General features: G+C 46.0%; 1 protein-coding gene across 1 annotated transcript in view; it reads left to right on the forward strand.

Annotated features, from left to right (window-relative positions):
* The window catches only part of COL4A4 (collagen type IV alpha 4 chain), a 129633-nt gene that overhangs the window by 23904 nt on the left and 80152 nt on the right, over positions 1-25577 (forward strand). The window contains exons 3-7 of the mRNA XM_078854334.1: positions 14364-14498; positions 15870-15914; positions 18018-18134; positions 21252-21320; positions 25093-25146. Coding sequence (XP_078710460.1) covers positions 14364-14498; positions 15870-15914; positions 18018-18134; positions 21252-21320; positions 25093-25146 — 420 coding nt within the window. The remainder of the gene's footprint in view (positions 1-14363; positions 14499-15869; positions 15915-18017; positions 18135-21251; positions 21321-25092; positions 25147-25577) is intronic.

A 25577-nucleotide genomic window follows, 5' to 3' on the forward strand; every position in this document is an offset into this window, starting at 1 on the left:
CGCATTCCCATTGTTTGCGTGACGTATTCCTATGTATTTGGTATTCAAAAATACTGGACAAATATTACAAGTAAACAAATGGCAGTCTGTGTGAAGTATTTGAGATCTGCATTTGAAGTTTCAAACTGGATTCCCAAGAAACTAGTAAGCTGAACTCACATTTGATAAGAAATACATGTATTCTCCTCACTCATCAAGGCCAGTTTTGAAGGGCCACAAGTTCACAAATATAAGAGTTCAAATAGAACTGAATCTGTATCCTACTATTTGTAAATCACTTTTCCCAGTATTATCGGCTGTAGTAATAATAATAGTTTTTAATATAAAAAACTCCTGAGATCACCAGTTACACATAGTGCTTCACGTCAGTTATCTGAGAACAGTACTATGGATACAGTTGTAAAATTTCACTTTGAGGGCTAAATCCCAGGAAGAACACAAAGCCTAAATAACTGGGCAGTGTATTGGGGAGTTATGTGTGTCCAAGAGGCAAGTTTTAGGGCAGAGGTGGGCAAACTATGGCCCACGGGACTGTCCTGCCTGGTCCCTGAGCTCCTGGCCCGGGAGGCTCGCCCCTGGTCCCTCCCCCGCAGCCACACCGCTGCGCGGGCAGTGCTCTGGGTGGCGGGGCTGCCCACTCATGTAGGGCAAGCATGGCAGCATGTCTGGCTTCGGCCGGGTGGCGTGGCTCCCAGACATGCTGCTCTGAGCGGCATGTTAAGTGGGCCAGGGGGCTGGATAAGGGGCAGAGGGTCCCGGGGCGTGGTCAGGGGACAGGGGGCGGTTGGATGGGGCGGAGGTTCTGTGGGGGTGGCGGTCAGGGGACGGGGAACAGGGGGCGATTGGATAGGGCAGAGGTTCTGAGGCGGGGGCAGTCAGGGGACAGGGAGTGCGGCGGTTAGATAGGGTGTGGGGTCCCGGGGAGTGATTAGGGACAGGAGTCCTGGGAGGGGGCGGTCAGGGGACGAGAAGCAGGGGGGGGTTGGATGGGTGGGGAGTTCTGAGGGGGGGGCAGGAAGTGGGAGGGGACCAGGCTGTTCGGGGAGGCACAGCCTTTCCTACCCGGCCCTCCATACAGTTTTGAACCCCGATGTGGCCCTCGGGCCAAAAAGTTTGCCCACCCCTGGTTTAGAGTGATGGAATCTGCCTACCAGCACACAGCAAAGTAACTGAACAGCTCCAGGGCTGTTATCGCATTCCCAGAGCTTCAGTCACCCTCATATGCTCTCAATGGAACAAAAGTCAGTGGATCCACATAGGTGTAGATCATTTAGCCCCATGTTCACCTCACTACCTGCCTCCCCATAGAACCAAATCTTGGGTGTACCAGGGAACTGGAACCCACCTCAGAATACACTTCAGTGGCATGCAGGGTGTATGCACAGCATCCCAGTATCCCTAGTGCCACCCTATACACAGAATAGCACTTCTCCCACAAAGTGTTCCCTGTTGCAAGCCTAATACCCCTTATTTTTGCACAGCACAGATCCTGCTTATTTTCTAATCAAAGTTGAATCAAGCGGTGCAATTTTAGTTGCATGCCAGACTAACAGTTCTGCAAAGATATATGGCAAGAGGAAACATACATTTTAAACCAAATAATGGCCCTCAGAAAAACCCTTTAAGGCATAGCCCCAGTGTTGATTAAAATATCCTAAGCAGGACAGACAAGATACCTGTTTCATTAGAACACTAACCATATGACAAAACAAAGTAGTCAATGGCTGCTATCCCAAGTATTCGGTGCTATATATGCAAATGCAAGTGTCCTTTTACAGCTACAGAAAGCCAATAGCAAGTTCTAATCTGTCTAATCTGTTGCAGAAAGAAATATTTTCTCTCCTGTGATTTCAAAAAAGAGGAGGAATAAATGCATTTAGTTATATTTGTGTACAAATTAAATAAAAAGTGGAAAGAATCTGCAATTTAACTTGCTGAGGGCCAGTCAGCCCCTCCTGCAGATTTTCCCAGAGGCCAGGTTCAGGTGGAGGATTTTTGCCTGGGGTTCCTCTTACACATTCTCAAGTCATTCTGTATGGAAGGTGGGTTCCCCTCTATGGAACAAATGGGGGCTGGTTTTGCCACAAATTCAAAGGTCTCTCAAAGGCCACATGGCATCCTTCAGCCATATCCTGGCAGCTTGGCTCAGTTGGTTCTACTATACTTATAAGGTTCATCCTGCGCCCATGCTAAGAGCCTGATCCTGCACCACTGAAGTCAATGGGAGTAGGGCCTCCTCATAGCATTAAAAAAAAAAATAAAAAAGGAAGACCAGAAGGGACCATTATGATCATCCAGTCTGACCTGCATGACAGCAGGCCATGGAAAGTCCTGCATTGAGCTTAGTAAATTGTGGTAAATTATATGGTTGCTACCTACGTTCCTTCTGCTCTCTCAGTTGAACATGGTACTTTACTTCTTGCCCTAAGCTGTTGTGCACAGTTGCTACGCAATGTTGAAGAGCTGCTGAGTACTACATGAGTTGGGGGCTGTATTTCAGCAGTGGTCAAAGTGATCCCTATCTCATATCCTTTCCCTAGCTCACAAAGGTGTGGTGTGGTTTAATTAATAAATGTCAAAATCCTCATATCAAAGTCAGTAACAAAATACAAAAGAATTACTGTTTTATTCATGGACTCTCATGTAAATATCCTACATCATTTCTAAAAGATGAGGAGGCTTAAACCATGGTCCTCTTAATTTAGGAAAAATTAAAGGAACAAATATAAAGAAAAGGGGCTTTGTCACCCCACATCCCCAGTTATAATTCAAGGAAAAGATTGTGTTCATACAAAATCAGTTCAAGTTAAAAAAGTCTAAACTGGATAAAATTTACCTCTGTTCTGCCACCTATGGAAATAATTTTACTACTGAAGCCAACAATTATCTTTCTGTATCCCTTGTTAATTGACATTTTGCTCCTCTTCCAACCATTGAAATGAAATGAATGTACTGGCTGTTGTTTCTGTGACTGGAGATTGCATTCCAGAATTCTTTGCTGCCCTCAGGTGGTCACCTTTGAGCTGTACACTTTCCCTTAGAAGACTAGGCTCAATTCTGCCCTTGGATTATGTTAGATACAGTAGTAGATAGGCTAAGTCAGAAAAGAAAAACCAATCTTCAAAAGGAAAAAAAAAATGTTTCAGAGAAAAACAAATATAATTACGGTAAATAGTGACAGTGAAAAAGAGCAAAGAAAAGAAGCACCTAGGTACACGGTAGGAAGTGTAGGAATGGAGTGGTGGGGGCGGGAGGAGGTGAGGAAAAAAGAAAAATTCTACCTATTACAAATTTAATAGAAAGTTTGTTGTATTCAGTCTTTTGAATATAACATGACTTAATGTTCATTAGGCTACTTAGAGAGAAAAAATCCAAACCCTAAAAAATGTTGTTAACCTTTGGCTAAGGAAGGGAATAGACACCGTCCTTGAGCCTTTTCCCTTTTGGAATATATATATACAGTATTACGTAAAAATATATACAGGTGATCTGTATGGTATTGCTAGGCATAGACATTAGTTACAGAGTTGTTTACAAAGAAGATACCTAATAACCATCATGTTAATTTTACAGAAATTTACCAATTGTTAAATGATACATTTAACTCTGGGAGAAAATGATGGAAGATATATAAGCTAGAAAAACCTGATAGGAGTGCAAATATCATTTGAAAGAAAAAACACTCCCAATCCGGTCTAACTTACACAGTTTCTCTGATTATGCTAAAATCACGAGTCTCTGATCATGCTTCTGAGAGGCTAAAACGTGGCACTCATTGGGTTCTAAAGCTTACAAAAGGTAGAATGTGCATTGGCATAGCCAGCAAAAGTTGTAATTGATGCCAGGCATCTCACAGAAGGTATTGGAGACCTGATGAAGATTCCAGTAAGAAACAGTTATTACCTTGAGGAACATATTTTTCCTGGAAATTAAGCTCTATTTTCATAGAGAACTAAGCACAGGGCAAGATTGCACATTTTACTGCAAGCTGTCTTTGAATTATGAATAGGCCAAAAAGGTTAAAATAACTTTAACAAATAGAAAATCAAGTAATTTTTCAAAGTCCAACAAATTTGTACAGCTTCTCTGATTTATTGTCAGCTGTCCTGACCCTGGATAAGCATCATGTCTTTCAGAAAAAGAGAACAGTAAGAAGGGAGTAAAAAGCAGGGTGGACAAAAATCAATGGTTTAAAAATATATATGTATATATTGTGACAGGGTCGGGCCAGATGGCTATAGGAGAGTAATTTTTTTTTTGAAGCAAAAGATGTTTTTATTTGCATAACACACTTACAAAGTAAAAACAGCAGCATATTCAATGTGTAACACAGCAACCAATCACAATTGTTTTCTCATTAGCTTCAGGGGAAGGAAGTGTTCAAGCTTGCGTGGGCCCAGAGCGGGGGGGCTTCCTCGACTCTTGTGGTCTTGCACCCTTCCAAGTTACCTGGTGGCCCAGAGCGAGGGGGCTTCATCGACTCTCAAGGTCTGCCACCCCCTCGAGTTACCTGGCGCCACGCCTCTGAAAGTACTCAACAAGAGGGGCAGGCTGTGGGGTGGACAATCCGGGGGGGGCACGCATACCCACATGTGAAAGGACCCCTCTAAGGTGGTGGTGTCCGCAGCAGCAATGGCTGGGGCTGGGGTTCCTTATTCTCTCCCCCAATCAAAGGGTCAGACAAAGGGACCCGGACACCGAGCAGAGAACCCCGGACAGTGCCCACCGCTCCTCAAAAGCATCAAGGGAGTCGGTGGATGCCGCACAGAGGAACTCCGCCCGAAAACGTGAATGGGCCGATGATCGGAAAATGGCCCCACAGTCACACGAAACTCCATCGGCCAACCTCCTCTCTCCGGTTTTATAGATGGCCGTTTTAGCCAGGGACAGGAGGAGGTTAACTAGGAGATCCCGCGACTTTGTGAGGCCATGGATGGGGAGTGCATAAATAAAAAGGTGAGGGGAAAAATGCAACCAAAAACGTAATAGGAGATTTGTGAGGAGCTGGAACAGGGGCTGCAACCTGGCGCACTCCAAATATACGTGCGCCAGGGTTTCCCTCACACCGCAAAACGGACAAGTATCTGGGACGGGGGTGAACTGTGCCAAATATGTGCCCGTGCTCACAGCTCCGTGAAGGAGCCGCCAACTGATGTCCCCGACAGGCCTCGGAACCAAGGTGGAATATAGGCTGGCCCACTGGGGCTGCTCACCCTCCAAAGGTGGCAGAAGGTCTCGCCACTTTGTGTCAGGGCGGGACACTAGGGTGAGGGCGTGAAGGGTGTGGAGCACGAGCGTGTATAGATGTTTCCTTGGCGTGGTTTGGAAGCGTACCGGCTGCAGTTCATGCAGCCGACTCGCAGTAAAGTGGTGAGGGGGTTGATTGGATCTGCGGGGCCTGGGATAGAGGGTGGGCAGGGCGTACCCTCGAGTAGGACCCGGTCGTGGTAAGCTCGAGCAGCGGGCGGCAAAGCAGCCTTCACCTCCTGAAGTACGCGCCGGGGGGGTATGAGGTCTGGAGAACCCCATGTGCCGGGCGAGCGTCAGGGGATCCAGCCAGTCTCCTTGGTCGTAGTCCAGGAGGTCTCCAACTCTCGTGACTTCTGCAAGGATCAAGCTCTGGCGCACCGAGCGGGACTCCGCCACCTGCAAACGGAGCTGGGGGTTGTGTAGCGGGGCTCCGAGAGGAGATCTACCCCCTCAGTGGGCGCCACGGACCTGGTCGTTGAAAACAGTTTCCAAGTCTGGAGGAGGTCCTGGTAGAAGACTGGCAGCCCAGAGAGGTCTCGCAGAAGACCTCCCGGACGGAGATAAAAGAGCTGCCGGTCATATCGGAGCCCTCGGATGCAGCGCAGGATGGTGTGCGCCAGTGTGCTCCACGCCGAACTGCCTGCACCATAGAGGAGCCTCTGTAGAGCCCGGAGGCAAAAGACACGGACCTGAGTGTGTAGACACTTCAAGCCCTGTCCTCCTTCCTTCAGGGGTAGATGAAGAACCCCTACAGGGGCCCAGTGTGTTCCTGACCAAAAGAACCCCAGAATCGATGTCTGGAGGTTGGTCAGGAAACCCGGGGCCGGGACCAGGGTGTTGAGCCGTACCAGAGCGTAGACAGGACTAGTTGATTAAGCACCTGCGCTCTCCCTCGGAGGGAGAGACATCGGAGTAGTCCCGTCCATTTCCGGAGGCGCTCTATCACCCCGCCCTCTACATTTTCCCAGTTCTCCGGTGGAGAGGGATGCGTGTCAGAAAGGTAAACGCTGAGGTAGAGCAGTGGACCCGCGCTCCACAGGATGGTCTGAAGCATGGGTGGGAGGGAGCTCGCCTGCCGCCAGTCTCCTACCACCAAGCCAGAGCTCTTGACCCAGTTGACCCGGGCGGAGGAGGCTGCTGAATAGATGGTCTGGCAAGCCTCCACCTGCGCTAAGTCGCCAGCGTCCTGGATCACGAGGAGCACGTCATCAGCGTACACCGACGGGACCAGCCGCAGCTCTGGCTCCTACAGCACCAACCCTGTCAACCTCCTGTGGAGGAGACAGAGGAAGGGCTCAATTGCCAGAGCGTACAGCTGGCCCGAGAGGGGGCACCCCTGCCGTACTCCTCGCCCGAAGCTGACCAGTTCGGTCAGGGTCCAGTTGAGCTTAACCAGACACTCTGTGGAAGTGTACAGCACCCGCAGAAAACCCTCAAACTGGGGTCTGAAACGAAATGCCTGCAGAGTGCTCAGGAGGTACCCGTGGTCCACCCTATCGAATGCCTTCTCCTTATCTAGGGACAGGAGGGCGAACGACAGACCATCTCTACGCCCGAGTTCCAAAAGCTCCCGAACCAGAAATAGGTTATCAAAGATACTGCGGTCCGGGACGGTGTAGGTCTGGTCTGGGTGGATCACGTCCGCCAGCACAGACCCTAGCCACAGTGAGATTGCTTTCGCTATGATTTTGTAGTCCATGCTGAGGAGCGAGACGGGATGCCAATTTCGTAAATCGCGGAGGTCCCCCTTCTTCGGCAATAAGGCGAGCACAGCTCGCCTGCACGAAAGAGAGAGGACCCCACTCTGCAGAGACTCGGCCCAGACGGTGACTAGGTCTGGGCCGAGGACGTCCCAGAACACGCGGTAGAATTCCACAGTTAGCCTGTCCATGCCTGGAGACTTATTAGCGGGCATATGACGGAGAGCTTCCGAGAACTCGGCCAGCATGAGAGGCAACTCTAGCCGGTCTTGGTCTCTTGCGCTGACCGTAGGGAGCTCCTCCCAAAGAATAAATTCTGCAAGCGCTAGGGTCGGTCGGATCTGGGGAGAAAAGACTTGCGTAGAAGGCTTGGGCCCTCCTGCACATCTCCGCTGGTTCCGTGAGGGGGGTGCCGTCTTCTGCCAGGAGGCAGGTGACATGTTTCTTGGCCCCCCTCATTTTCTTTAGGGCATAGAAGAAGTGGGAGCCGCGATCCATCTCCCTAAGGAGGCGGATGCGGGATCAAACAAAGGCGCCCCGGGCCCGATGGTCCTCGAGGGCCCGGAGCTCCTCCCACTTCTCCCGGCACGCTCCGCAGAGGAGCGGGTCTTCGGGGCTGGTGGCCAAACGCCTCTCCAGCTCTAAGACCTCCCATTCCAACTGCTCTATCGCCACATTTCTCTGTCGGCTGCTGTCCCGGGTATAGTCGCGGCAGAAAAGCCGGGCGCACACCTTCCCCAGGTCCCACCATCGCTGCACCGAGGGAAAGACACGCCGCTGCCCTCGCCAGGCCAACCAGAATTCCCAGAAGGATATCACGAAGCCCTCATCCTCCAATAGGCTGTTGTTAAAATGCCAATAGGCCGTTGTAAAAATGCCAATAGGCCGGCCCCGGTCTCTCCGCACAGAGGGAGGCTGTCACGGTGGCTAGGTGATGGTCAGAAAATGGGGCCAGCCAAATGCTGGAGGAGTGGACTCGTGAGAGATGGAAGCGTGATAAATAAATGCGGTCTAACCGGGAGTGGCTCGACTGACGGGCTTCCACCCGGACAAAGGTGAATGTGGAAGTGTCATCCGGGTGGTGGTCACACCAGATGTCCACTAGGGAGTGATGTTCAACTATCTCCCGGAGGGTGTCCGTGGCGGCCGGGCTCTGCTCGGTCCCCGAGCGGTCTCGCTCCTCAAGGGTGGTATTAAAATCCCCTCCTAGGACCAGGCACTCATGAGAATCTAAGGTGCCAAGGAAGGCAGACGCCCGCTGATAGAATTGCAGCCACTCCGGGCCCAATGTCAGGGCATAGACGTTAACGAGGTTAACCACGAGCCCCTCTATACGGACCCGGAGATGCAGCAGGTGGCCCGGCATGGCCTCGGCGACCCCTAGCAACTCAGGCCGTAGGTCAGGGGAGAACAGGGTCGCCACTCCAGCCTGCCGAACCATGGAATGGCTAAAGTAGACCCTGTCTCCCCACTCCAGCCTCCAACTGTCTTCGGCGGTCGGATCCGTATGGGTCTCCTGCAAGAAAATCACAGAGTACCCTCCCTCCCGAAGGAAGAAGAGCACCTGGGACCTGTGGAGAGCCATCCTACAACCCCGGATGTTCAACGTTGCGATGGTGAGAGGTGTCCTGGGGAGGGCCAGGGGGGATCCTCACTGGCAGAGACGCTCGCATCCCCCAGCGGGCCACCCAACAGTCCTTGACCCATCCCGTAGGTGAGTAATTGGTCACAGAAGACGTGGACCCGCCAGTAAGCCGTGGCATCCTGCTTCCCCATCCGTTTACCTTTCCCCATGAGGTCCCTTGTGGCCCGGAGGATTTGAGAAAAGTCCCCCCCATCGCTGGAGAGCAAGCTGTACCTTGTTGCGGGAGCCACGGACATCCTCTAAAAACTTCCACAGCTCTCGTCACAGCTCATGGGGGGGTGGGGTTACGGTTTCCCGGTTGGTCCCCAGTGGGGCCCTTGGTGCAGCCCCATGGCCCACTAAAACGGGCAAGCAGGGTGCGGACCCCCGACGGGGTGCCTGATGGGCTGGAGCTTCTAGGCCCGCCTCAAGCCCTGGGGCGATAGGGGCAGTGGAGGGAAAATAGCAGCCCCTAATGGGTCAGGGCAGGAGAACGCAAAGGCCGCTCTCTGGGGTCATCAGTTGGAAAAGGGAAGGAGACAGCCCCGAGGGCAGCAATAACATCGCAGGAGGTAGACTGGATAGGGGTAGAGGCAGGGGCAGAGGCGAGGTTCTGGGTTTCGGGAGGCAAGCAGCTGGATGGTGGCGCCTCCTGATCAGGCTCGAGGGTTAAGGGGGTGGGGAGGGAGCTCTCAGTGATACCAGGCACGGGCTCTATGGTGGATTTAGTGGCCACAGCATCAGGAGGTGGATTATCTTCTGTTGGGCCCCTGCCCAGGAAGGAAGTCGATTGCTCCGCACCAACGGGGAGTGCCCCTGGCGACTCGTGTCCCGGCCGCATGGCGCCGGCTGTCACCTGAGAGGCTTGGTGGTCGTCAGCGGGGTGCCATCAGCGGCCGGGTCGATGAAGGAGTCCAGGGGCTCCTCGGAGGTGGGAACAGAAGCAGCAGTTAGGGGGAGGGAGCATGGGGAAAAGAGGGGTGGAGTGAGGTCGCCCAAATCAAGGTTACGGGCCCCCTGGTGGGGGACTAGGAAGGACCCCTCGAGTGCCTTTCCGTCACACGCCGCCGACGGCAGTAGAAGCTGCACTTCCTAGCGGAAGAAAAAGATGTGACGGAGGGTGGGGTCCTTGCAGCCCAACGGGAGAGGGCTGATGACAGAAACGGGTTTCCCCAGGGTGGAAAGGGCGGGTAACAGGGCAGCATTGGGGAGAAAAAGAGGGACAGAAGTCAGGACCAGGTGGACGCCCAGGTCCTCTAGCGGCTCTAGGGGGACAAACATCCCCCCCACCGCCAGGCCCTCTCCACCGCTTCCTGGGCGGCAGCCTCTGATGCTAAGACGACGACTTTCCCATACATTTTGGAGGCTGCCACAATGGCCAAGGGCCCCACCACCCTCGCCAACGCCCGCAAGTAGGTCTCCATGTGGGGCGAGGCGGGCACCAGGAGGCATCGGACACCGTGCTTCTTTGTCATGGTGTGGAAGGGGCCCCGGCCGCTGTTGATGGTGGCGTAGGTGGTGGGCAGGAGAGATGACGAGGTGGCAGGCGGGGGGGGCTGCTGCCACCCGGGCATACATCCTGGGGGGTGAGGGAGGGACACCCGCAGAGCTGATGGGGGGGGGTAGAGGGGAAGGACGCCGTGGTCGGTGGCGGGGCCGCAGCAGTGGGGGTGGCCCCTGCCACGGAGGGCCTGGTGGTTATAGCAGGGCCCTTCCCCTTCTTCTTGCCCTGGCCTTTCCTGCCAGCTGGGGGACTCCCCTAGAGTCTGGGGAGGCAGTGGGCATGGCAGCGGCAGAGGTCACCCCGGTGCCGTCCATTGCCAATGCCCCAGCGGGGGCGGTGGCAGGTGGTTAACAGGAGTTGGGGTCAGGTAAAAAGGGACAGGCTGTGGGATGGGCAGTTCGGGGGGGGGGCACATGAACCACCGTACGCTTGTCCAGAGAGTCCTGTTTGGTTGGCTTGTGCTTCTGGCCCACACGGTGGAATCAGGGCGAGCAGCTAAGTCCAGAGGCAGATGTTAAACAGCCAGCAACGAGGATGGAGGGGGCAGTGAGGAAGGTAGTGTGGGGGTTGGGAGGACACAGATGGATCAGGGGGCAGCTCAGTGCCACACCCCCTGTGTCCCTACAAACACAGTCAAGGCCTCCCCCCACACGAGAGCACAGTTCGAAAGTTACTCAGTCTTGGGGCCCTCCACGGCGATTTGTAAATTCCCCAGGCGGTGTTCCTCCGGTAGACGGCTGTTTCTCTTTCTCTCTATTCTGGGCTTTCTCCGCAGCTGCAACATTCCAGGGATGCCGGAGCAGATGATAAAAGTTCCTCTCGGCCGAATATGGGTCCACAAACAAACAGCAAGCGGCTGGGGCTGGGGGCTGGGTCCCTCCACTCCCCCCCTCCGGGGAGCGGGTCAGCAGGCCCCCCCTCTCTCGGGGGGGGGGGGGTTTCAGCTGGAGCGGCAGCAGCGTCTGAGGCCAGGTGGGCGGGTGCTAACAGCCGGCCGGCAGCCTGCCAGCACTCTAGCAACAGCAGAGAAAGAAAAAAAAACAACAAAAAGAAAGGAAAGGGGGGAGAGCGTCTGGCCCAGTCGGGGGGAAAGCCAAAAGCAGGGGCAAAAAGCAAGGAAGGCCCAGGCCAGAGGGCAGCACGAGAGCAGGCTAAGTAGGTCCCTTTTCCCTAGGTAAGGGAACAGGGAAGGAGAGCGTCTGGCCCAGTCGGGGGGAAAGCCAAAAGCAGGGGCAAAAAGCAAGGAAGGCCCAGGCCAGAGGGCAGCAGGAGAGCAGGCTAAGTAGGTCCCTTTTCCCTAGGTAAGGGAACAGGGAAGGTTCGAGAACCATCAGGAACCTTCTGGAGACAATTAAGACAGGCTGATTAGAACACCTGCAGCCAATCAAGAAGCTGCTAAAATCAATTAAGGCAGGCTAATCAGGGCACCTGGGTTTTAAAAAGGAGCTCACCCCAGTTTGTGGGTGGAGCTGGGAGCAAGAGGCACTAGGAGCTGAGAGTGAGAATGCGGACTGTTGGAGGATTGAGGAGTACAACCATTCTCAGACACCAGGAGCAAGGTCCTATGGTGAGGATAAAGAAGGTGTTGGGAGGAGGCCATGGGGAAGTAGCCCAGGGAGTTGTAGGTGTCGCACAGCTGTTCCAGGAGGCACTCTAGACAGCTGCATTCCACAGGGCCTTGGGCTGGAACCCAGAGTAAAGGGCGGGCCTGGGTTCCCCCCAAATTCTCCCAACTCCTGGTCAGACACAGGAGTCGACCTGGACTGTGGGTTCAGAAAAACGGCCAAGCTGAGGGCTGCCATGAAGCTCCAAGGCGAGCAAATCCTCCAATAAGCGCAAGACCCACCAAGGTGGAGCAGGAACTTTGTCACTATGTATATATATATATCAGATTTTTTTTTATTTAAATGGAATTTTTTTTTGATAAAATCCTTTTTGAGGAAAAACCCTATCTAAAGATAGTTTTAATTAAGATACATTATAGCTCAAAGATATCTCATCATGGAATAAGGATTATAAATTCTAATTGTATAGTATGAGACAATATATTCATGTAATATTTAAGAAAAGTTTTGTAAATGAGTTCCAATAGTTCATGGATTAGGGACCCAATTTTATGGGGCTCCAGGGGCTTCTGTATAGATTATTTAGGTTAATCTTTCTATCCAGCCAATGGGACTCAGGGCTCAGTCTAGAAGATACCATCAGAGATGCTTAGTTTTGCAGTTCTCAAACGGTGGATTTGTGTCTCCAGAGATAACATGCTTGTTAACAGAGAAAATGTTTTTAAATAAATATATAGAGGTGAGAAATAATAGACCTCAACTCTATTGTCTCTCTGCAAATTTGTGTACACAGAGTCAATCCCTTACCTCTCTCTAAAAGTGCAAAGTTTCAAATAGATCTGGATAAGGAGAAGAAGTCTGGAGATAAATGTGAGAAGGGAGGGACAGGCACTAGAAACAAAAGTGAAACTGAGCAGCATATTCCAGAAGTCTTGAGGTCTTTCTGAGTGTAGCCTTCATTGATTTGAGATCTACCATACCATTCTCTCACTAGAAGGGAAAACCTATAATGGCAGCAGGCCATAAAAGAGATCCAGTTTGGGAATAAGAATGATTCAGGAAATATATGTTTGGTGACGATGTTTTAAAGAAAGTCACACCAGTGGACTGGTGGAAGTCATTAAAGCACTTGGATTCAGAGACTGTTGAAGTGATAATCTCACTTTTAACAGCAGTAGCTTCTTCTGCTGGTGGAGAAAGACTATTTTCTTCCTTTGGACTAATTCATTCCAAATTGAGAAATCATTTGGGACCTGAAAAAGCAGGAAAGCTTGTTTTTCTTTTCCAGATTATGAACAAACAGGAAAATGAAGGGGAAGACAACATTTTAAGTTTCTCATGTTGACCTGGCTGACATAGTCGATTTAATTTTTTAAAAAAAAATATTTCATTTACGTATTTTAGTTTAAAACAATTTTAACAAAAACAAACCTGATTTTAAAAAAATGTGAATGTTTAACTAAATTAAAAAATTCATATGCTTGTTTTGTTAAAATATTATATGTTTGCTGTTGAAGAAAAAAAATCCAGAATACATAACGTTGTTGTTTTAGTTAAATAAAACAATTTAAATGTCTGTCTGGTGATGTTCTCCTCCTAATACAGCACGGCAAGAAAATCCTCCACATATTAATGATTAACCTGTTGAATTGGAGATAGTTCACCTCCCAAAGACTTCATAGATATCTGCTTCAATTACCTTTGGTAAATGAAATAACCAACAATCATTCATTTTCTGATATTGTAAAACTAATCTGAAAAGATAAATCACTTAAAAATGGATAGTGTGTACCTTCTAAAAAATGAAACCTACATCTATCTCTGAGTTGTGAAGAATATGTATTAAGGTTATAACAACCAACAAGAATGCACATTTATGTAGACATCCATGATTAAATTGAGTCTTCCTGATTCGTGATTTAAATCAAATCCACCCTGGTAAAAAGAATGACTTAGAACTGAAAGTCTTTCAGTGTTAATTATGAAGTTACTACTGTGACACTAATGTCTAAACCAACTTCAGAACAGCAAGGAGAACCTTAAGTTAAAGGGAGACTGTCAGCTGGCCAATCACTTTTTCCTCTAATAATGTTGTACTTGCTAGTAACACCTAGAATGACTATGGGGGAAAGAATTTAGCAAACCAGTTCTTAATATTTTTCAGTTTGTTTATTTTGTGCACATGGCAGCACTTTGTGTATTGCTATTTTACTGATTTCCCCAAATAGGTAGTTTCTCCCTCACTGAAACATCAGCAGGTAAGATGAACAGATATACTCTTTAAAAAAAATCCCAACCATTCTATTTAAAGGGTACTCTGTTGGAACCTGGATTTTTTTTTTTAAATTAGTCATTATAAAAAGATTCAGATTGACAGGTAAAATTTTCAGAAGTGGCCAAGTGATGTAGGAGCTTAAATCTGATAGGACTTTAGCATCTTTTACATTTTATTCAAAGCACAAACATTCCAAAAGTGTAGTATTCGACTGCAATATCAATAGACAGTAACCACAACAACATAAAAGTAAAGTCACTACCAAAATATTTTTCAAAGTGACTGTGTGAAATCTTGGTCATTATATTACTAAACATACAATTTATAAATATTGCAAACTTTGTTTTACTTATAGTGTTCTCCACGCCATCAACAGCAGCCAGAGGGAGGTTAAGTATATTTATTTACTGAACTACCTCTGAATTATTTCTTCTGTTTCTTTCAGGGTCAGCCTGGTCACTTAGGTGCTCAAGGTCCAATTGGATCTTTGGGATGTACAGGGCCAGATGGTTTGCAAGGAGAGAAAGGAGAGAGAGGTGAGAATGGGCTGCCTGGGCCCGCTGGAGAAAAGGGTGATAAGGTAGGAAATGCCATGGGAAGGTCTTTTTTAGTATGTAAAATATAACGGTGAATATTGCAAAATGAAACAAATCAAGAACAATAAAAGCCTTTACTGAACGTTAAAATTACATGGACATCTCCTGTTCTTACTCATGCAAAACTTCCACTGAAATCAGTTGTAGAGCTGCCTGAGAAAGAACTGCAGAATTTTGCCCCAAGTTATTAAATTGAAGTTGGCAGTAAAAAGTTAAAATTCAGGGGTCTAAGTGTCCATTTGATATGTCCCACCTCACTCACATTAGTATCAAGGTGGTTACGTGCACATATGTGGGGGAAGAATAGAACTTTAAAATAGTACTATACAATAGGCATAACTTTGCCACCTTTGGTTATGGTGGGTAATGGAATCATAAATGGTGCCTTTTATTATAATTCAGCCTTTGGTTTTACATAGTTCTACAATCCTTGAACCTTTACCCTGGCTTTCACTTGTCTAATTCCATTGACACCAGTGTCAGTGAGATCAGAATTTAGCTTCTTTTGTACAACTCCACTAAAATATAGGGCTTGATCCTCCTCTGGAGTCAAGAAAAGTTGTGCCATTGATATAAGTGGGAGCAGAAGCCAGCCTCTAATATGACACATGCTATTATTTTACACATTATGGCTAAATTCATTTTTTGAGTAATCCCTTGTGCTTTAATGGATGAAGTTGGCCCCAAGAATTTAATATTGTCCCCCAGTACCATTTGTGGCATTCATAGCTATCATTGATCATTGTTCAAGATACACTAGCTAGATAACCTCAGGTGGAGTCTGTCCACTTTATATCAGAGATACAAAGTGGGTGAGGTATATCTTTTATTGGACCAATTTCTATTGGTGAGAGAGACAAGTTTTCAAGCTACACAGAGCTCTTTTTCAGGTCTGGGAAAGGTAGTCAGAGTATCACAGCTAAATACAAGGTGTTTTACCATAACTGGCCACTTGGCCTTGAATGGTCTCTTACAATATGTGTTAACTATTTATGCTAAACAATCTGTTCCACCTTGTATTTAGCTGTGACACTCTGAATATCTTTCCCAGACCTGAAGAAGAGCTCTGTGTAGCTCAAAAGCTTGTCTCTTTCACCAGCAAAAGTTGGTCGAATAAAAGATATTACCTCACCCATCTTGTTTCTCTAATATTCTGGTATCAACACAGCTACAGCAACACTGCAGACATCTTATATAGCCGTTTATCCTGTAGGGAGGTCTTAAATTCATGATTCAAATGTGACTTTATTTCCTGATAGTTTTTGACCTAATTTTACAGCACTACATCCTCATGTTGTCCTCAGTTTCAAAGTGTTCTCAAAGAACAAAATTGTAAAAGTGATTTATTTTTTTAGGGCCCAACAGGAGTCCCAGGATTTCCTGGTTTAGATGGTGTGCCTGTAAGTACACTGCCAATATTGTGTTATAAAGATTACAGTTCGTCTGAACCCATAGGGAACTATTTTAACAGGTTACCTAAATAATCAGATATGGTTAGTTTTATACCCTTCGTTACTATATCACCTGGAGAGCTGCATATGTTGTACATGTGTGAAAAACAAAGTAAACCATTATGACATTTAGTATTGATAATACTTCACACTTTACATGTTTTCCAAAAGACAGTACAAACCAACTAATTAAATCCATTAACACCTCTTTGAGTTAAGTAAATATTATTACCATTTTACAGAGGGGGGGATTGGAGATAGAGAGGTTAACTGAGACTTGCTCAAATCCATGCAGCATGGAAATGCCAATGCCAGGATTAAAAACAAGTAGTTTCTGACTCTAGTCTCTAAAGTAGACCACACGGCTTCTGAATATTCTTAAAATAGCTAAAAGGATCCCAAAGTATCTTTTTCTGTTGAAACATTTTGAGCGCTGTGCAGCAGTCCTTACTCAAATAAAAATCCCATTGAAACCAACTCGGGGAGGGATAGCTCAATGATTTGAGAATTGGCCTGCTAAACCCAGGGTTGTGAGTTCAATCCTTGAGGGGGCCATTTAGGGATCTGGGGGAAAAAATTGGGGATTGGTCCTGCTTTGAGGAGGGGGTTGGACTATGTGACCTCCTGAGGTCCCTTCCAACCCTGATATTCTATGATTCAGTGGGAGATCTTCTGAATAGGAACTATAGATCTGGATACCTCAGTATTAAGGTACACAGAAATACAGCTTTGAGTACAAGGTGTCATATATAAATGGAAGTGAAAGGACAGGATGCTCTATTAAATCAATATTTTGAAAATGATTTTTTATTAGAGTTAAATCCTGGGAGGGCCTTTATGACTACAAAAGTGGAAATAGTGCACGTTGGATGTTCATGTAGGCCAGGAAGCAGAAATCCTGTGGAGGGGATCTCTGATCCATTTGTGCTCTGTGTTTGCTCTCCATATCTGTCCATGTAGTTGGGATTGTTTCTAGAGGAGCTGTAAAAGACATGACTCCGTAAGATCAAAATCTATCATAGAGAAGACAACAGGGTTGTGTCTGCTAGAGTTGTCTGGAAAATAGAAATCCCTTTCCATGAAAAATTGCATGTTTGGGAAAAAAATTATCCTGAATCAGGACGAAAAGACAAGGATGCAAAATTTTTCACAGGAAGGGATTTTTTAAAAATTATTGTTTCAGAAGCACTAAAATGGGATTTTTTTTATTTGCCAGCTTCCCGCTTGGAAGGTTCTTCTTCCAGACAACAATCTTCCAGGTTGGCTGCCGAGGAGTAGTCATTTCAGTTTTTGCAATGGAAAACTTAACTTTTTTTTGGCAAAACTGACATTTTCATTTGACAATTTTTAATTTTGCCCAAAAGGCATTTTCAGTTGGAAAATTATTCTGATGGAAAATTCCCAACCAACCTCACTGTCCACTACTCTCCCATTCCTATAATAGTGAATGGTCAGTGCATCGGGGGTTGGAAAATCAGTTCCTCCATCCCACAGTTTGTGTGTGGATTTTCCTGAGCTCACAGTATGTTTGACTCAAGTTGTGCCCTATTTTCTTGAATTGCACCCTAACAGTAAAAAAGGGCCTAGCTAGTTTGGGATGACCTTAGTGTAGGTCATTCACAAGGAATAAAACCTTTGCATGTTTCTCCAAATATAATAGCTCTTTATTGCTTCCAGAAGGAATTTACTCTCGGAGAGCTTGATTTTGCTTCCAGTGAAGAAAAACTTTTGTTATTGATTCTAATGAAAGCAGCATCCAACCTAATTCTCTGACTCATCCAGCAGAGCTACTGTGCATTAAAGAAGGGAATGTAAGAGGTATCAGACCAAAAACTCTAGTTTCAGATTACAGCCCCTTTGAGCCTATTGCTAGGTGTAAGGAAAATTCTCATAGATCTCAGTGGGAGGCTTTTCCAGTGTAAAGAGTGTAGAAGCGAGATATGTGGGTGATCCTCTGTCCCAATTCTGGGTTACCAGTGTCACTGTGGTGTTTAGACAAAACCTGAACCTAAATAACCATGCCATCTTTACATGTAATTAAACCCTCACTAGGGATATCCTGGAGTTGAAGGGTCCAGGGGCAAACCTGGCTTGGATGGCTGCAATGGTTCAAGAGGAGATCCTGGATTTCCAGGAGAGAGAGGGTGTATTGGACCAAGAGGCTCATTTGTAAGTTATGAGCTTTATTATATCTATTTAAACTTTCTCTCCATGTTAACACCTTTCAAAATTAAAGGGGCATTAGGCTTATGACTCTGGGTACCTGAGCTCATGTCCTGACTCGGCCATCTTCTACACCGCACCTTTTATGAGGTGCTGACTGGGCTTCCCACTCCTCCTGTTAGCTTCAGCGAAGTGGAGGGTGTTCAGCACCTTGCAGGATCTGGTGTTAGGTTAAAGATGAAATTAAGTTTGCTAACCCTTAAACTGAAGTTCTGCAGTACTTGATCACACAAGAACTCCTTCAAGCTCAGAGAGCTGTGTAGGAAACATACTTGCGTATATACCCACACCCTTCAAGTGTGCCTTTTCTCTACTTGCCTAAGCTATGCCTCACTGGCTACACTACCGTTTATACCCATGCTAGGGGGACTGCGCTGATATGTACTCCATATGCCGCTGAAAGAAGCATGCCGTGTAGACATACCTTGAGATGCACACAAGCACCTTGTGCTCCCATGTAATAGCCAGCCACAGGCTGGCCCCGAGGTATATTTTATAAAACTGAAATATTTAAAATTACCTCTCAGATTGTTAGCTTTTCCCTCTGAAAACAGAAAGTGTGTCTGAATTAAAATTGGTCCAATATTTTAATATTGGCTAAAGGAGATTAATAACTCAGAACCAGATCCTCAGTTGGTGGAAACTGGTATAGCTCCAGTGACTGCAATGGAACTATGCTGATTTACGCCAGCCAAGGATCTGACCCACAGTGTTTGACCTTTTGCAAAAATATGGTATGGCTACCAGGTCATTAGGTTAAGGGCTGCTCTAAATTTTCTAAACTAAACAATAAACAGTTCTGGATGTTATGCTAAAGTCTAACACATTTAACTGAAGGTACTTGGTTGATCACCGTATGTAAGCATTAAACTACTTGAAGGACATTAGAGGTCACCCTGTTTGCTGTATTTGAGCCTTAGTTTAATAGAAAGGTCATCTGCGGGAAGATGTAACGAACTGATTGTGTCAAAGTTAGTACTGTGCTGTTAGCGCCATTTTCTGAAAATTACGCTATGGCCTTATTATTGTTTGTAATCCAGGACTGCCCCACGACATGGCTAGTACTGCTTACACGAACAGCCTGAGGCCCTGACTCAGCAAGTTACTAATGCACATGGCCTAACTTTAAGCATGTGAGCAGTCCTATTGAAGCCAGTGAAACTATTCAGATGCTTAAAATTAGGCATGTACTTAAGTTCCTTGCTGAATCCAGGCCTAAGAAAACAAGCAATATACAAGCCGAAGGATAAGGCAGAGGAATAAAATATGATCCAAATACAATAATTAACCCTCCCTACATTTCTGGTGGTGTAGTTTTAATAGGATGCAAAATGCCATCAGCTCACAATTTGATAAAAATCTAACCCACTACATCTTTCAGAACAATAGAATAACTTCTGTTCAACATGGTAACGGTAGCTGCTAGGAAATCTCTGACTGTACTTTGGCTCACGGACTAGACTCTCACCTACAAGAAGTAGAGGGATGAAATAAAAGAAAAAGTGAGACATGGAACAAAATTATAGCCTGAATCTAGCTGGTTCAAGGAAATCTGAGCCTTTGCAGACCTATCACTCCCAGCATATAAAAACATAAAAGAACAGACACGCAGCCTTGGATCCAAACTAAAATACCAACACCAAGAAATTGGGCTTTCTAGGAAAACATGACAAAGTCAGAGCAAATATCTTAATTATCTACTTGAGTATAATAATGCCACATCAAGCTCTATATATAGTTTGACTCCAATTTACTAACTGATTTATTGCGCCAAATACCAACTTGATTACCTACTACCAGTATCACAATGGGCTGTTAATTCCCCTGATACTTCCTGTTTACGTCATTTTCCTGTATAATTTCCTATATTAATTAAATACATGTTAATTACACTTTTATTAAATATATACCTATTATTGTCCCTTTAAATCACAAATAAATGGTTGGAAAAATTAAAGGAAGGGTTGACAACATAAAATCCTAGCTTAAGTAGCTGAAAAGGTGACAAGATTCATTTAATAAAAATATTTTGTTGTACAAAGAAATCAAACTCAAAATTTGTTTAGAGACATAAGTGTAAATAAGGCAGAGGTAAATATAGCTTTCATTGGGACAGTTGCAGAAAAGCCTCTGTCTGACAGGTCCATTCTGCTACAGCAGCATTTTTCAAAGTTCAGGTTGTCGCGGCATGTCAGGCACTGGGTCGCTCTGGTCAGCACTGCCGACTGGGACATTAAAAGTCCCGTAGGCGGTGCTGCCCAGCTAAGGCAGGCTAGTGCCGAGCTGTTCCGACACCGCTCTGCACCCCGGAAGCGGCCAGCAGCGGGTCTGGCTTCCAGGCAGGGGAGCCACAGGGCTCCGCATGTTACCCCCCGCTGCAAGCACCACCCGGCCAATGAGAGCTGGGGGCAGGAGGGGCATTGCCTGCAGGCGAGAGTCACGCAGAGCTGCTTGTGCACCTCTGTCTAGGAGCCTGATCTGCTGCTGGCTGTTTCAGGAACGCAACACAGTCCTCGGTGCCAGGACAGGCGGGAAGCCTGCCTCTGCACTCCGGCTGCACCGCTGACGGGGAGCGCCCCAATTCCTTGCCTTAGCCCTGAGTCCCCCTCCAAACCCAGAACCCTTTCCTGCACCCCAAACTGCTCATCTGCGGCCACACCCCAGAGCCTGTCCTCCCAGCCCTGAGTCCCCCCCCATTGCAAACCTGGAGCCCTTTCTGCACCCAAACTCCTCATCCCCAGCCGCACCACAGAGCCTGCACGCCCAGCCCAGAGCCATGACCCCCTCCCACACCCCAACCCCCTGCCCCAGCCCTGAGCTCCCCTAGCCACTCCTGCACCCCAAGCCCCTGGTTTGAATTTTTAGGAAAGGTAAAGAACTTACATGCCAGTAGCCACTGTGTCCACTGAAATTAAATATGGCTGGGAGGTATAGAGAGTATTAATGCCGTCAAAACTGAGAAGTTATCACTGAAACTGTACAGTAACTTAAGAGTATCAGAGGACGGATCATAATGTTATTACAGAACATAATATAATTTTTAATTACTGACTGATTTTTCAGGGTGTTCTTGGGCAAAAAGGAGAAAAAGGAAACTCTGCATATATTTCAGATTTCATTAGAGGTGCTCCAGTAAGTATATTATTGTGGAAATAATCATAAAATGTAGGAAGACATGTATAACAAATGTAAATATTCTAATAACTTCAAATTGTTTAATAAAAGCTAATTTATCTCTTTTTAAAACAGAAATTAAATGCAAATATGTTAACTGCAGTATACAGATTGAGATATTAATTGCCCTAAAGGCAGGAAATTCCCACAACAGCTATACATTGCCCCCAAAGTCTCTAGGAACATATAGACAGGCATTAAAATTACCATTGTGTTCAGTAATGGAAGATTCTACAAATGTACAAAAGAAGCGGAATTAGGGTTGCTGTGGGACACAGAACTTCAAATTGCCATGGACAATAGAGGACAATATGGACCTAAAGCCAAACACTTGTTGAATTTTGGGGCTGATGGGTAACACAATTGGCATAGTGAGTTCACATAACACATGGATGAAGGCTTTGTAGCTGCTTCTCTCAGTAAGATGCCTTTGTGCTTCCTAATTGCTTCCAGTTAGTGCTTGCTGCTGATTGCAGGTTTGGTTTAATACGCATCTGCTTCCTGCACACCACATCTACTTGGGGATATCATTATCATTGTTTCTAACAGTGCCTACAATGTATTAGGTCCTTTTCAAACATAAAGGAAGGCATGGACTCTGCCACAAAAGAGGTTATACTGTGGCTCCCATCCTGCAAACACTTATGCACAAAGTAACTTTACTCGCCTTTGCAGGATTGGGATCTAAAAGACAGAGGGGAGAGAGAGAGAGAGAGAGAGAGAGAGAGAGAGAGATGGAGGTTCACGGAAAGGGGAACAGCAAACCGGTAGGATACTGATAAGCAAAGCAGTAAGGTACTGGGATTGGCCACATCATAATAATGCAAAATTTTAACGATGCTTTAAAAGGAAAAACAAACTTATGAGCGTATCCTTAACTGGTGTAAATATAGTTCCACTAACGTCAGTGGAGCTATGCTGGTTTATACCAGTTGAAGATCCAGACCTTTATATCTCAAGATGTCTAAACTAATCCATCACTGCCCTACAACCAGGACAAAACTCCCATTGAATTCAGTGGAGCAGAGCAGACACATAGCGAGTGCTCTGCTATGGTAGTCATGCACATATCTTGGTGGACTCACTCTCTGGAGGGATGTTGCCCTGTTGCTTGAAGATAGGAAGAATGTTTCCTTCTCTCTTCCATTCTCTCACACAGCGGTACACCAGAATGCAGGCTGTGGCTCATTATCTTTTGCATTTAATCTTCAATTCATCTGGAGTTAGACTAATAGTAAAAACTTTACTTAACCCTATGTTTAAATGTAGGCGATTTTGCTAACTTGAATACAGTACAGTGAAACTGTTGAGCGAAGTGCTGGAGCTCCCATGCTTTATCACTAATTCATTTTTCATGCATGCAGTTTGGGAGTATTTTTATGATTTAAAGTAAAATCAAATCAACAAAAGTATAATCAAATACATGACTTCAGCTACTCTCCTATGAGCTGTTCCCTGTTTTAGAGACTCATAGGTGCATCTGTATCTGAAGTCAGTTATTGTTTTTATGTATTTTCTTTATTATTGGACATTTTTGTGTTTTCATAAAGGCTTTCTCCCTTAATGTTCCCTCATTCCTTTTGGTTGATCCAGTACTGACATCATAATCCTGTACTAATGACACTAGTCTATTGCCCTGGAAATTATTGTGTTGTCACTATTCATCACTGTGTCTTAACTTTGATATCAAAAAGAAAATTTGGGCTTGAGGAAGCCAGTCTTCCTTTAAAATACTAAAAGCTTTAGTATGTAGATAACATTATAAAATTTATTAGAAAAATTCTCTGCAAAATATTTAAATGTATGTCGGTAGTTAAATTATATATTTAAATGTTGTGATATCAAGTTCTTTAAACCCAAAGCTTGATGTCATTTATATGATTATTTCTATATGATGGAAAATCACGTGTTGGCTCATAATTCTGTGGTAAAGTGAAAGTGTGATCCTTTATTTAGAAAAATACTTTTCATTCCAGGGACCAAGAGGTGAACCAGGCCCCCCTGGCACACCTGTAAGTATCTTTCTGCTGCTCACATATATGCCTGATCGTTTTGAACAACATACTAAAGCATGAGTACATTACTGCCATGTATTAAAAGTGAGTAATCCTTACTTATGAATGGTCTCATTGAAAATGTAGTAGTGAATGATAGTAGGAGAGAGAAAGACCAACAGCTTTTAACCTGATTTGCCTTCACTATTACCACCCATACACGAGAGATTAAAGATAGTGTAGGAAAAGCAGAAGATGACAGAGTGTATCATGAGTGAGGCTCAAGCTGATGTGATTGGAGGGTGCTAGGTTGCTTCACTGTTGGAGCACACGATACTAGGTGCAAGAGGACAAAAGTCACAAGAATAGATGAGCAAGCCAACATAGCCAGGTCAGATTCACCATCACTGGCCGTGAGGAACTGAAGCAGACATTGCCCGTGCTTCCCACATTGCATGTGGTTTTGGTCCAGTGGATTTGCAGAGTACTGACCAACTGATGCCCCATCACATTCACAAGCCCCCGGAAATCTCTGTGACAAGCAAGCAGTGGATGGGGGCAGATCCTCACTGTGTGGGGCTGCTGGGTCTTCCCAGAGTGCACCGAGTGCCTTGGAATTTGGCCATAAAAATAAAATCCCAAATGAAATATTTTCTATTTTTTTGTTAAGCAGTCCTCCTCCCTATAGCTCAGGGACCCTCTTTTTTATATCCCAAGGGCTATAGCATCTCCAGTGTTTTGGTAACCTGAGCTTAATTCTTTTCAACATGCTATTATTTATATACATGACTAGTGTATACTAGAGAGACTAGTGTGTACTGGATGAGGTAATACCTTTTACTGGACCAACTTTTGCTGGTGAGAGAGACAAGCTTTCGAGCTACACAGAGCTCTTCTTCAAGTCTGGGAAAGGTAGTCAGAGTGTCACAGCTAAATACGAGGTGGAACAGATTGTTGAGCATAAATAAACACATTTTGTAAGAGATCATTAAACGTGAAATGGTCCGTTAATATCTCTGCAGTCATTTGGCAAAAAAGAGGGGTTACTGGGATATAGATTGTTGTAATAATCCATCAATCCATTGTCTTTGTTAAGACTTTTTTTTTTACTGTCTAGCAAAGTTATGAATTTAAGCTCCCAAACTCATCTTTTGAAAGTGTTATGCAAGTTTCCTTTGAGGATGAGGACTGAGAGGTCAGATAAGGAGTGATCATTTTGTGAATCTATTCCACCTTGTATTTAGCTGTGACACTCTTACCACCTTTCCCAGACCTGAAGAAGACCTCTGTGTAGCTTGAAAGATTGTCTTTCTCACCAACAGATGTTGGTCCAATAAAAGATATTACCTCACCCACCTTGTCTTTCTGATATCTTGGGATCAACACGGCTACAAGACCACCGCAAACAACAATAGTCTATACTAGTATAACTGTCTAATAGTTATAGTATATATAATGTACTATATACTACTATACATAACCATATACATAGCGTCTATACTGCATGACCTAGGAATTGTTCTAGAACATCAGTCAAATGGGAATAAAGACGCTGCCAGTTGTATATGACTGGAATAGTGCCAATGGGCCGTAGATGGAGTCCAAGTGATATAGGCAATTAGGAGCTTAATGAGAGTTTGGAGCCACTATGTGACATGTTGAGCAATTCTGTGCGAGGAAGAAATTAAGATGCTAGTGTTTTCACAAACAAATACATCTTTTCTCCTCTTTTTCAGGGCGCTAGGGGGCTAAGGGGCCCACATGGATTGCCAGGTCAACCAGGCTTGCAGGTAAGACTGGCACTGTTCTATAATACTGCATTTTGACATTATATATAAATACTTGTTCACTCATCTAAAAAGTTCAGCCCCAGTGTAAATTCAAGCCTAGACATTTGCTATAAGGCAGTTAATTAAAGTGCCTGATTCTGCCTGGCCCTTACACAGGTCTGCAGTGGGGGAATGAGAGTACAAGGACCCTTCCACAAGCTTGTGCACACACACATGTAAGGTCCACATAGAATTCCAGTCCTTGGGCACAGAAAAGTGCTGCTAATGCTCTCTCCCAACTCCTTCCCTGCAAACAAAGCCCTGAAGGAGTCAGGGAAGATATGGAGCCAGAGCTCCACTCCACTAAGGGTAGACAAGTGGAGCTAGGGAGGGATTGCACAATTCAATGGGGAGGTGAGGCAATAGGCACACAGCCTGTGCACCTCAGGTGA

Source organism: Lepidochelys kempii, chromosome 9 (assembly GCF_965140285.1).
Source record: "Lepidochelys kempii isolate rLepKem1 chromosome 9, rLepKem1.hap1, whole genome shotgun sequence".
In the NCBI taxonomy this organism is placed as follows: Eukaryota; Metazoa; Chordata; order Testudines; family Cheloniidae; genus Lepidochelys; species Lepidochelys kempii.